This window comes from Doryrhamphus excisus, chromosome 1 (genome assembly GCF_030265055.1).
Source record: "Doryrhamphus excisus isolate RoL2022-K1 chromosome 1, RoL_Dexc_1.0, whole genome shotgun sequence".
Taxonomy (NCBI): domain Eukaryota; kingdom Metazoa; phylum Chordata; class Actinopteri; order Syngnathiformes; family Syngnathidae; genus Doryrhamphus; species Doryrhamphus excisus.
The window spans coordinates 41,413,099-41,425,879 of record NC_080466.1 but is presented as its reverse complement, the minus strand read 5'-3'; the positions used below and the strand labels follow the sequence as shown (position 1 = coordinate 41,425,879).

The window sequence follows — 12,781 nt, the reverse complement described above, 5'->3', positions numbered from 1 at the left end:
ACCCACGCATGCACGGGGAGAACATGCAAACTCCACACAGAGATGGCCGAGGGCGGGGACCGAACCCTGGTCTCCTAGCTGTGAGGTCTGCGCACTAACCACCAGACCGCCGTGCCGCCCGCTCGGATAAACAATTTGATCAAAATGGGTTGAGAAGCACGGCCACCATTAATGTCGTTGCAGGGTGACATGCACGATTTTGCAACTAATTACGTATTAATTATGTATTAATTATCTCTGTATTTTAGCAAGAACAATGAGCTCAGTTTACATGAAGACATTACAAAGTGTAATGTTGCAATGTTTTCAATCAGGAAATGTAGATATTCTTAAAAAATGTTTGGAATTATATAAACCAAATCCATTACTGTTATGTTCTCCCTCATCTTATCTCCTTTTTTGGTAAATTGCAACCCTTTACGTTAGTCCCTCCTCTTCCGCTACGTAGCCAAGATGGTGACTGTGAGCGTGTCGAGTGGAACATCCACCATATCCACACTCGTGCATTCAAAATGCAAAGTGTAAGTACGCCAGCACACCACTTGAAACGTAGCTCGTGATTATACGACAACGACTCCCGAAGGAACCCCCCCACTTATCTCGTTAGCCCGTGGTTACGTTCAACATTGTGTTGACAGCTTGATGTGGATGAGAAAACATGATGGCTCCTTAGGGCTTCCTCCACTACGACGACTGGAAATGCGGTTGTCCGTACTCAAGCGTGGCTTCCTCCCAGAAGATAAGAACTCGTTAAAACTCAATTACACAGTAGAGAAATAAAAAAATAACATATTTCTGTACCTCTTGACATCAACCGCCTGCACTTGTCTTCCTCTCTTCTGGATCTCCAGGCCTTCGCGTGGTGGTCAGACCTGATGGTGGAACACGCCGAGACCTTCTTGTGTCTTTACTCGGCTGACATGGACGCAGCTCTTGAAGTTCAGCCTCCAGACAGCTGGGACAGTTTCCCCCTCTTTCAGCTGCTCAATGACTTCCTGAGGATGGACTGTAAGTGAGGGGGGGGGGGCTTGAACATTCAGCATGGTGGACTGGAGTAGCTGTACGTGCTTGGATATTGGTTCGGCAGGTTCACTCGTGGCTTAGCGGGGGCTCAGAAGGAGCGAGAATTCAACATAGCAGAATTTTCGTTTGTACAGTAAACCTCGGATATATCGGATTCAATTGTTCCCACTGGTTTTGTCCGATATAAGCGAAATCCGTTATATGCGTATACCGGAAAATGTCCGTTTTACGCATATATCGGATTTATATCCGGTATATGCGTAAATCGGATTTTATCCGTTATAAAAAGGCACTTCCTTGACTATGTTTCCAATGTACCTGGACGCGCAGGCAACGCTGCAAACGCTGCAAATGACGTCGTATAGCGGCCTGTCACGATTCGGCGAATCGGAGCGCCACGATGCGGCCATCCGATATATGCGAGGGAAATTTAATGGAAATGCATTGGAACGGGACTGGAGATTTTGTCCGAAATAGGCGAAATCCGTTATAAAAAATCCGATATATGCAATGAATTTTTATTGGAAATGCATTACAGAAAAATCGGTTCTTTTTTATCTGTCCGTTGTGAGCGAATTTCCGATATATCCGAGTGCGATATATCCGAGGTTTACTGTATTTATTATTATTAATAATAATAATAATAATAATAAAAAGGTGCACTGCAGATTGATAATGCTCATAAGAGCAACAAACTCAACGGCAAAAGTGAATTTCCGTGAAGTAGGACTCAATATTAATGAAGTGAATGTTTTCGGAAATAGAGCATAGAGCCCTGTAGACATGAAGTAACACCCCTATATTTATCTTTATGCACCTATTATTCATTTTTTTCACCACATTGCATCACATTATTTTTTCAGAAGGCTTTATCGGAGGAATAGTTGCGTTCCTTTTCATGCATTCTTAGCTGCCTCTGTTTTCATATTTTTGACAGCTACTAGATAGCGAGTATCTGGTGTTGGTTATATCCACTGTGTGTGTCTAGAGTGAGATTTATGTTGCATTGTGGGTAAAACGTACCTAAAAATCACGTAAAATGTGTGTGTGTGTGTGTGTGAAGATAATGGTCCCGTTTCGACAATGGTTGCCGCATGACAGAAATGTCCATAATGAACCGCATTCTTACCCTCAGGACCACCGGCGCTGTCCGTTGTCCTGTAAAGGATACACTTCACTCTTCACAATCCTGACTCAATCAGTAGGGTGCTAACTGTCCCCGGGGAACGCTTCCCCCTTTTGTCGTCGTCAGTCGGGAGTCAAGGAGAAGTCACAGCCTCGTTGACTTATTCGTCTTAACAGATATCATTACACATTTGACGCTCAGTTGGCCGTGTCATCAAATTGGCCCCTCTTTGTACGGCTAAGTGAGCGTAGCAGCGTAGCAGCAGGCATAGTGAATACAAACAGTAGAGTTATTATTCTCCTAGTAATTCGGTCATTAAAATAGATTTTTCATCATAGTTTCCAAGATATGAATGTGTTTCATAGAATAGGAGCAATCCATTTTTTTTAATGTGAAGATCTCCTATTGCGCAAAAGTGATTTTCTATGATTAGCACCTCAACTTTTTACACATCTGGCTGTTTTATGACTTCTGGAAGATGCCCCCCCCCCCCCCCCCCCCCAATTGACACATCACACAAGCTGCATTATGAAGACACGGAAGGAAGGTCATCCGCTCCGGTGCCCTCCAGCGGTGCACTTATGTAGCAGTAAATAGCCTCAGCACCAGACACGCGCCCAAATCCGCTCGCCGCTGGACGAGTTAATGAGGTCCAAAGCAGCGGCTTTCGCGGGCGCGGCGAGCCCTGCAAACACACTCCTGGACACGCAACACATCCAAGTGGACAACAGCCGCCGAAGTGGCTAATTGGGAGCGCGGCAATCAGGGAACACAACAAAAATTGCACCTACTGTGTATGGCTGACCTTGACTCCCGTGCCAACACACACAAACACACACATGCTCAGAGGGGGAGAGAAAAACAAAGAGAGAGAGCGCCGCGTGGAGCCGTGAGGCATCGCATTAGCACACACTGGCCTCCATTTTATCTCCTGTGGTCTTTGTCAGTGTTGCCTTTTTACCAGTTGGAAGCTGGCAGAGAAAGGGAGAAGTTTGTGCGACCGGTCTGGATTTAGACATGGCAGAGGTGGGCGATGCATCTGGTACCCGGGCCTTCAGTGGGTATCAGAATCAGACACTGTGAAGACCAGTGTTAAGAATAATAGTTATTTTTTGTTTATAGGCGTTAATTGATTTATAATAAACATCAATAAATTGAATATGTTTGTTCTTAGAGCATAGAAAACCTGTTTGGGATCTTTCTAAATATGATTTATAACATGATTAGAGCCCTGTAGACATGAAATAACACCCCTAGAATCACCTTCACACCCCAAACATTACTGGAGGCATGCTATGAAATGAAATACTAGAATTTAAAATGTAAATATAAGTGTCTACTGACAAATAGCCTCCAACAAACACCTCAAGAACTTAGTCACAGCTAGCAAAGCTCTATAGGCCAAAAAAAAATGGCAACCTTACCATCCACTCTAAGTCTCCTACTGGTGTATTGCATTCAATTTAAGCATGAAATATTACAACAAATTGCTTTAATAATGCATTCATTGTTGTTTCAAAACAGATAACCTCTGCAACGGGAAGTTCCACAAACACCTCCAAGACCTGTACGCCCCCCTGGTGGTGCGCTACGTGGACCTGATGGAATCATCCATTGCCCAGTCTATTCACAGAGGCTTTGAAAGGGAATCGTGGGAACCTGTCAAGTAAGGGCAATTTATTTACTTATTGTTATTTAGTTATATGTTATTTATGTTTTATTTTTTGTGCCAGAGGCAGAAAGAGGTGATGAATTTCACTTCAGATCAATTTTAAAGCATAAAAACGCCCACAAGGTGGCAGAAGAGCGTTTATAAGAGCAAGTAGAACGTTCGGAAGGTTACGCATTGTAGGGAAAAATGTTCCATTCCAAATGTTCCTTTCATTTTCTATCGCTTATCCTCATGAGGGTCACAGGGGTGCTGGAGCTTATCCCAGCTGTCTTCGGGCGAGAGGCGGGGAACACCCTGGACTGGTGACTCCAGCCAATCACAGAGCACATATAGACAAACAACCATTCACACTCACATTCATATCTATGGACAATTTGGGGTGGCTAATTAACCTAGCATGTTTTTGGAATGTGGGAGGAAACCGGAGTACCCGGAGAAAACCCACGTATGCAAACTCCACACAGAGATGGCCGAGGGTGGAATTGAACACAGGTCTCCTAGCTGTGAGGTCTGCGCGCTAACCACTCGACCACCGTGCAGCCCGGAGGAAACCATTTCACACAAAAAACGGAAAAGAAGTATAAATACGTTGTCGGAATCGGAGGTTTGGGAGTATATTAATGTATAAATGGTATTGAATGAGTTAATATGGGAATCGAACACAGACCTCACCAGTGAACAAACATCTTCATGGCTCAAAATTGGTTGAGAAGCATGGCCACCATTAAGCAAAACATCGTTGCAGGGTGACATGCACGATTTTGCTTGCAAACTCCACACAGAGATGGCCGAGGGTGGGATTGAACATAGGTCTCCTAGCTGTGAGGCCGGCACGCTAACCACGAGACCGCCGTGCAGCCCCCATTTCAAAGGTGAAAGTGAAAATTATGCTCAAATTTGATCTTTTCACAAAAGCTTGTTTTCTCCTGTTTTTTGTTGGGAACTGATATTTACCTGAAACTTAGCTTTGTCCTACATTGATTACTAACGAATGGAAACTGGAAAATGAACATATGCTGGAAATGAACCAGAAATGCACATCAGCTGAGCGACCCCCCCCCCCCCCCCCCCCCCCCCCATATTGTGATTACAATATGATGAAGTATTACCACTAAATGTATTCATTGTACTGTTTCTCTCCACAGGAGTAGAGCAGGCGCTCTGCCAAACGTCAACCTCCAAATGCCCAAAGTACCAAATCTAACAGTAGCCAGTGTTAACCTCTCACAAATGCCCATCTTTTCTCCACCCGACTGGATGACGTCTAACGATGACTCTGAGTGTGTACTTTGCCTCCTGTAGTCGGAGACATGTACACATCTTTGGCATATATGTGGCTCCAACACAAAAAAATTATTAAATTGAATTACTACTTGAAATATGCAATGAGTTACCAGGGAAATTTTGCATTGGATTTGTGACATTTATACACACCATAAAGCCACATTTGTGCCCTGACATGAAACATGTCCCGAAATGATCTTAAGTTGACGTTCTAAGGAAGATGAACCTTTCCATATCCTTCTTTCCCAAAGCTGGCGCCCTCTGTTGTTGTTGTTGTTGTTGTTGTTGTGAGAAATATTTATTTTCATGTTTGTCTCATACGTATGTAAATTGTGATCATGTTAACAAATGATTCCTTCCCCCAGCTTTCCCACATTTGTTGTTCCTGTTTGCCGATGCCCGACTCCCACATACTGTCTTTACTGTCTAAAAATAATATGTTTTATTTTCCATCATGTGGAAATGCCAGGAAGTATTCACAGCAACGCGGTTAATTGTTTTTGGTGAATTTCTGCAAAGTGGAATTCCTTATTCATAAATGGAATATTTACACATAGAAAACCTGTTTGCGACCTTCTAAATATGGTTGTTAACATTACTAGAGCCCTTTAGACATGAACTAACACCCCTATAGTCACCTTTACACTCGTATTGCTCAATATTGTGGACATAATAAGAGTAAATAAGCCAATTAAGACGTAAATAAGACTTGTGCTTGTGTGTATTACTATAAATATGTTCACTCAGGGATTATTGTGGCTGTTGTTGCATAATTCAAACCCGCAATGAAAGAAAATCAGATTCATACTGTGTACATGTGATGCTGGTGGCGTGGACAGGAAGTGACGTTTTACCTTGTGGTGGGATACGGCCGCAAGAGTAGCTTGTGTCTTTGAATGTGTCTTTTCAATGCAGTGTATTTGTATTTTGTTTATTTTGCTATTTTTATGATTGAAAAATGGTATTTTAGCATGACGAAACAGCATGATTAATAATTAATATATTTTTAAAAGACTGTGATCGAGTGAAGCCGCGAAATTCAGATGGCGTTGGACGACTGTTGAGTTTCTAAAATGATAATAATAGCAAGGATACCCTCATGTGTACCCCCCCACCTCCAAACAAAGTCACATGATTACATGGATATGATGACTTTAGAAAGAGTAAACTCTAACCTCTCGTCCTTAAAGCAACGGCTCAGGGACTTCAGAGGATCTGTTTTGGAAGTTGGATGCTCTGCAGACCTTTATCCGAGATCTTCACTGGCCGGAGGAGGAGTTTGGCAAACATCTGGAGACCCGACTCAAACTGATGTCCAGCGACATGATTGAATCCTGTATAAAAAGGTAATTAGGATGCGTTTCTTCAAGGGAGTCCTGACATTCAATGTATACGTAGTATCTGAGACTGAGCTCCTGGATCTTACCGCCTTTGCTAAAGAACCCGTGCAGCATTCGAGGCCAAGCTTCAGAGGAGCAGTCGTGCCACAGACTTCCGAGTGCCACAGTCGATCTGCACCATGTTTAACGTCATGGTGGATGCCAAAGCTCAGTCTGCCAAGCTGTGCGCCGTGGACCTGGATCAAGAGGTGAGGCTGAAAACTATAAACGCCGCTTCTATGAAATGTTTCCCCAAAGTTCCAGTTGATGAGGACAGCAGAAAGGAAATAGCGTGTTCTGTGTTCCTTAAAGGAAAACTGCATTCTTTTGAAAAATTTTGCCCATCATCCACAATCTTGATATGGGTTCTGAAGATCTAAAAACACCTAAAAAGGCAGCTAGCTTCGGGTGTAGTGTTCCTTTCTATGTTGCTATATGTGAAATAATCCTGCTAATGATCAAAATGATCACAATACAGCAAACTATTGTAAGTATTACATGTTATTATGAATGTGCGATATGTGTGGATTATGGATGATGGGCAAAAATTCAAAAAAAGTGCAATTTTCCATTTTTTGACTTGTGGGCTGCACTGATTTAACGACATTGACGGGGGGGGCCAGACTATATAATATTTTACACGGTCAATTTTTACACGTATATTTTACACATGTTTTACATGTAAAAGTGTCATGCAATCTGCTATATGTGCACTTTGAGATGATTTATTTGATATAAAGTGTGTTATAAATTAAATGTATTATAACAGGGGTGCTCACACTTTTTCAGCATGCGAGCTACTTTTAAAATGACGAGTCAAAATGATCTACCCACTACAAAAATGCAAAACGTCTATTTATTTTCAAATGTATTGAGGATTATTTGTACGTACAATGTATGTTGATGTACCTTACATAACCAAATGAGCCAATATTGCAAAACACACATAATTAACTATTAACATTTTTTGTAATTACCTGAGTTTACTTTGATGACTTGCACTGAATTGAACCAGGCAGGGATGCATAGTCCGGATAGTAGCTGCTGATAGCCAGCCTCAAGCACACTTCCAAATGTTTATCAGTCATGGATAATATCCGTATCACAATATCTGTATAATATTCCATATCCGTATGGAAGTGATATGTTTTTTGCCTTTTTACTTGGTCCAGTTTTTGCCTTTTTACTTGGTCCAGCTACTTCACTCATTTTAGTGACCATAAACTTTAGCGAGGGCTTAAAATCTCGCAATTCGCCGACTAGCTTAGCACTTTGCATCGCTGTTTACGCATGAGCGGTGACCTAAAGGTCAAAATTCAGTTGTCATCTGACTGGTTGTCCTGTAAGTCAATCAAGTAACGGGGATGGATGATAGGCTGACATCGTAAGTTCTGCTGCACTTAGAGACGTCGTTTGATTTGATTGGTCGCCCGAAGGGCAACATTCAGTTGTCATCTGAATGGCTGCCCTGTATATCAATCAAGTGACGGCATTGATGCTAGGATGATATTTTTTTAATGTCACGCCGCGATCGACCAGCAATCGACCAGTACCACCTCCGCGATCGACCAGTAGCTCGCGATCGACTTAATGAGCACCCCTGTATTATAATAATAATAATAATGATTATTATTGTTATTTAATATTTTTTCCAATTATTATTTTTGTACTATTATTAATATTAATAATTGTTTTTTAATTTAATATTATTATTAATTAATATTATTAATGGCAATAAGTAATAATATTATATTGATTGTATTATTAATATAATTATTATTATTTAATATTATTGGAAAATATATATTTTTTATATTTTATTATTATGTGCTTGTGTCCCTTTTTTCAGGAGCATTTTGTAAACAACAGACCACATTAAATAACGAAATTGATAAACCAGCTACTTCAACCATCAAAAGGTTGGCTCAAGCCATGATGCCAGGTTGTATGTTGAGTTTAAATGAAATACTTTGGAAAGAACAGGCGGGCCGTATTCAAGCACTTGGCGGGCCGGATGTGGCCCCCGGGCCGTAGTTTGCCCACCCCTGAACTAGTTGAATCCAAAAGCCAGATTTTGAATGAGTCAGATGTAAATAACATTTGGGACACGGTAGGAGTATGAGATGAGATGATTCACGATACGGTGAAAACAATATGAATGTTATTGACAGATATCATTCTCAGTTTTCATTTGCAGCTTTTTTATCCTCTGATATTATTCAAATAATATGACACATGCCATGTCACCTCCTTCTTTCTGTTTCTCAGTTGCCTTTTTTTTCTCCTTTCTTTTTCGTCTTTGTCTTGTGAAAGTTTGTAAGAGACTGGGTGAGTGTGGCCGCAAATTCAATTGTAATCACACCCTCGTCTTCCCCAATGTATAATTAGTGGTGTGTCTTCCTCCCCTTGAATTGTTTGGATTTCATTAGCGTATGTGTGGATAGTGCTGAATATACTTGGCGTGGAAGTGAGACATCTCAGAGACTCATACCAATTACTGACAACAAACGGATTATTACTCAGTCTTGACTGACTTGCGTTCCGTTGGCGTAACAAAAGGGTTCCACCTGTGTCAAGGATTCCAACCATTCCATATTCTCCACTCCGATACATTTTTCATAGCATTTCAGCTCAGCTTCACTTCTTTTTTATTCACTCACAACCGCGTCCGTTGAGGGTCACATACTGGAAACCTTCCCAGCATGCTTTGCTGTAGTTAAAATGATGCTTTTTGACTGCCTTATGCCTCTTTAAGTTGTTATTTTATACAGTTAAGGTGTAATAGTTAAAGTGGTGACAATTTAGTTATGTATTGTTAAATTATTTGAATTTTGAATCTGGCACCCTTATTATGAACGCTTGTGAATTCTGTTAAAATGCCGAATGAGTTGCTTAAGCACACAGATCAAGCATTTTATTTGATGAGGTCAATTATATATTTTCTACTTTCTGTTTTAAAAAAATAACATATTTTTTTATTTAATATTTCAACTTTATGCTATTAAAATTACAATATTTTTCCTCATTATTCAACCATACTCTTGTGAATTTACAACTTTTTTTCATTAGATCACAACTTAGTATGCACTTTATCTTTTTTCAAACAAATACAGATTTTTATATATACATATATATTTTTAAAAATTATATTTAACAGGTGTTTGTGCACACCTGGAGGTAGGAACAAATTAGGATTGACCAACTGCACACTGATTTGTCCAAATATCCTGACATTCCTATAACACATCATGACTATCAGGAGAACCAGAGTATAGAAGGGAGGGAGACACATGCTGTGGCCCAGCAAGGTGCACTATATTCGGGCACACGCTCAGAGCAGCTGTGCTGACACCATGGAGGTCTCTTGCAAACCTTTTTAATGTTATCGGATTTATCGGTTATGATGTGATCATCCCCTCATATCGGTCCGATACTGACTTGTTTTTTTTAATTATCCTGACAGGCTTATATATGTAAATACCTCTAAGCATATCTGCAGTACGTGTTGCTTGACAAAATATCAAAGTGGTCCTTGCATCCTTTCATTTTTCCGTATGTGGCCCTCGCTGGATACCTCTTCTCTAGGATAAAAAATAAATACATAACAATGAGTTTAGATGAATGATGATGTATTTGGAGCTGAGGATTTGAAGATGTAAGCACCATATTTAGTATTGACAGTACTTAGATTTCAAGTATGGATGGCAGTAAGTAATATTTGTGTTGTATGATTTCCTTTTTCCGTAGAGACAATACCATTCCCAAATTGACTTTCTCATTGAGGAGACAGTGAAGGAGATGATAACGCTGCTGGTAGCAAAGGTAAAATACCCAATGGATTTATTTCTTACTACTTACAACCTCCTTAAGATCCAACAGTGTAAAAGCCAAGTTAACACCAAGTTAAGTTTTGTGTTAATAAAATAAAATGAAAATAGAATGTATTATTTTCCATAGACATATAGAACTGATCGAAACATGTTTTCTGCAACTCTTTCAGTTTGTGGTCATTCTGGAAAGTGTATTAGCAAAGCTCTCCAGATACGACGAAGGAACACTATTTTCTTCTTTTCTTTCTTTCACAGTAAGTACTACAAAGAAATACTATGCTAACCACAAAAATACTATGTTAACAACAAAGAAACTACTGTTTTAACCACAAAGAAATACTATGCTAACCACAAAAATACTATGTTAACAACAAAGAAACTACTGTTTTAACCACAAAGAAATACTATGCTAACCACAAACACCTACTGTGCTAACCACAGTTATGTTATGCTACTATGCAGTTATGCTACTATCTTAACAACAAAGAAATACGATCCTAACCACAAAGAAATGCTATGCTAAACACAAAGAAATGCTATGCTAACCACAAAGAAATGCTATGCTAAACACAAAGAAATGCTATGCTAACCACAAAGAAATACTATCCTAACCACAAACATACTATGTTAACAACAAAGAAACTACTGTTTTAACCACAAAGAAATACTATGCTAACCACAAACACCTACTGTGCTAACCACAGTTATGTTATGCTACTATGCAGTTATGCTACTATCTTAACAACAAAGAAATACGATCCTAACCACAAAGAAATGCTATGCTAACCACAAAGAAATACTATCCTAACCACAAAAATACTATGTTAACAACAAAGAAACTACTGTTTTAACCACAAAGAAATACTATGCTAACCACAAACACCTACTGTGCTAACCACAGTTATGTTATGCGACTATGCAGTTATGCTATCTTAACAACAAAGAAATACTATCCTAACCACAAAGAAAGGCTATGCTAACCACAAAGAAATACTATCCTAACCACAAAAATATTATGTTAACAACAAAGTAACTACTGTTTTAACCACAAAGAAATACTATGCTAACCACAAACACCTACTGTGCTAACCACAGTTATGTTATGCGACTATGCAGTTATGCTATCTTAACAACAAAGAAATACTATCCTAACCACAAAGAAATGCTATGCTAACCACAAAGAAATACTATCCTAACCACAAAAATATTATGTTAACAACAAAGAAACTACTGTTTTAACCACAAAGAAATACTATGCTAACCACAAACACCTACTGTGCTAACCACAGTTATGTTATGTGACTATGCAGTTATGCTATCTTAACAACAAAGAAATACTATCCTAACCACAAAGAAAGGCTATGCTAACCACAAAGAAATACTATCATAACCACAAAAATACTATGTTAACAACAAAGAAACTACTGTTTTAACCACAAAGAAATACTATGCTAACCACAAACACCTACTGTGCTAACCACAGTTATGTTATGCTACAATGCAGTTATGCTACTATCTTAACAACAAAGAAATACTATCCCAACCACAAAGAAATGCTATGCTAAACACAAATAAATGCTATGCTAACCACAAAGAAATACTATCCTAACCACAAAAATATAATGTTAACAACAAAGTAACTACTGTTTTAACCACAAAGAAATACTATGCTAACCACAAACACCTACTGTGCTAACCACAGTTATGTTATGCTACTATGCAGTTATGCTACTATCTTAACAACAAAGAAATACTATCCCAACCACAAAGAAATGCTATGCTAAACACAAATAAATGCTATGCTAACCACAAAGAAATACTATCCTAACCAAAAACATACTATGTTAACAACAAAGAAACTACTGTTTTAACCACAAAGAAAGGCTATGCTAACCACAAAGAAATACTATCATAACCACAAAAATATAATGTTAACAACAAAGTAACTACTGTTTTAACCACAAAGAAATACTATGCTAACCACAAACACCTACTGTGCTAACCACAGTTATGTTATGCGACTATGCAGTTATGCTATCTTAACAACAAAGAAATACTATCCTAACCACAAAGAAAGGCTATGCTAACCACAAAGAAATACTATCCTAACCACAAAAATATTATGTTAACAACAAAGTAACTACTGTTTTAACCACAAAGAAATACTATGCTAACCACAAAGACCTACTGTGCTAACCACAGTTATGTTATGCTACTATGCAGTTATGCTACTATCTTAACAACAAAGAAATACGATCCTAACCACAAAGAAATGCTATGCTAAACACAAAGAAATGCTATGCTAACCACAAAGAAATACTATCCTAACCACAAAAATACTATGTTAACAACAAAGAAACTACTGTTTTAACCACAAAGAAATACTATGCTAACCACAAACACCTACTGTGCTAACCACAGTTATGTTATGCTACTATGCAGTTATGCTACTATCTCAACAACAAAG

The 12,781-nt window shown here is 39.1% G+C and overlaps 1 protein-coding gene across 10 annotated transcripts in view; it reads left to right on the top strand.

The window, feature by feature from the left end:
- The window catches only part of cadpsa (Ca2+-dependent activator protein for secretion a), a 95,320-nt gene that overhangs the window by 52,596 nt on the left and 29,943 nt on the right, over positions 1–12,781 (top strand). For 4 of the 10 annotated variants that reach the window (XM_058065746.1, XM_058065765.1, XM_058065738.1 and 1 more), the window contains 6 exons: positions 852–1,008; positions 3,674–3,815; positions 6,296–6,451; positions 6,546–6,693; positions 10,232–10,306; positions 10,485–10,568. In XM_058065746.1, coding sequence (XP_057921729.1) covers positions 852–1,008; positions 3,674–3,815; positions 6,296–6,451; positions 6,546–6,693; positions 10,232–10,306; positions 10,485–10,568 — 762 coding nt within the window. Of the gene's footprint in view, positions 1–851; positions 1,009–3,673; positions 3,816–4,966; positions 5,102–6,295; positions 6,452–6,545; positions 6,694–8,797; positions 8,813–10,231; positions 10,307–10,484; positions 10,570–12,781 lie in introns of all 10 variants that reach the window. The other 6 variants (XM_058065719.1, XM_058065699.1, XM_058065775.1 and 3 more) reach the window with 4 other exon arrangements.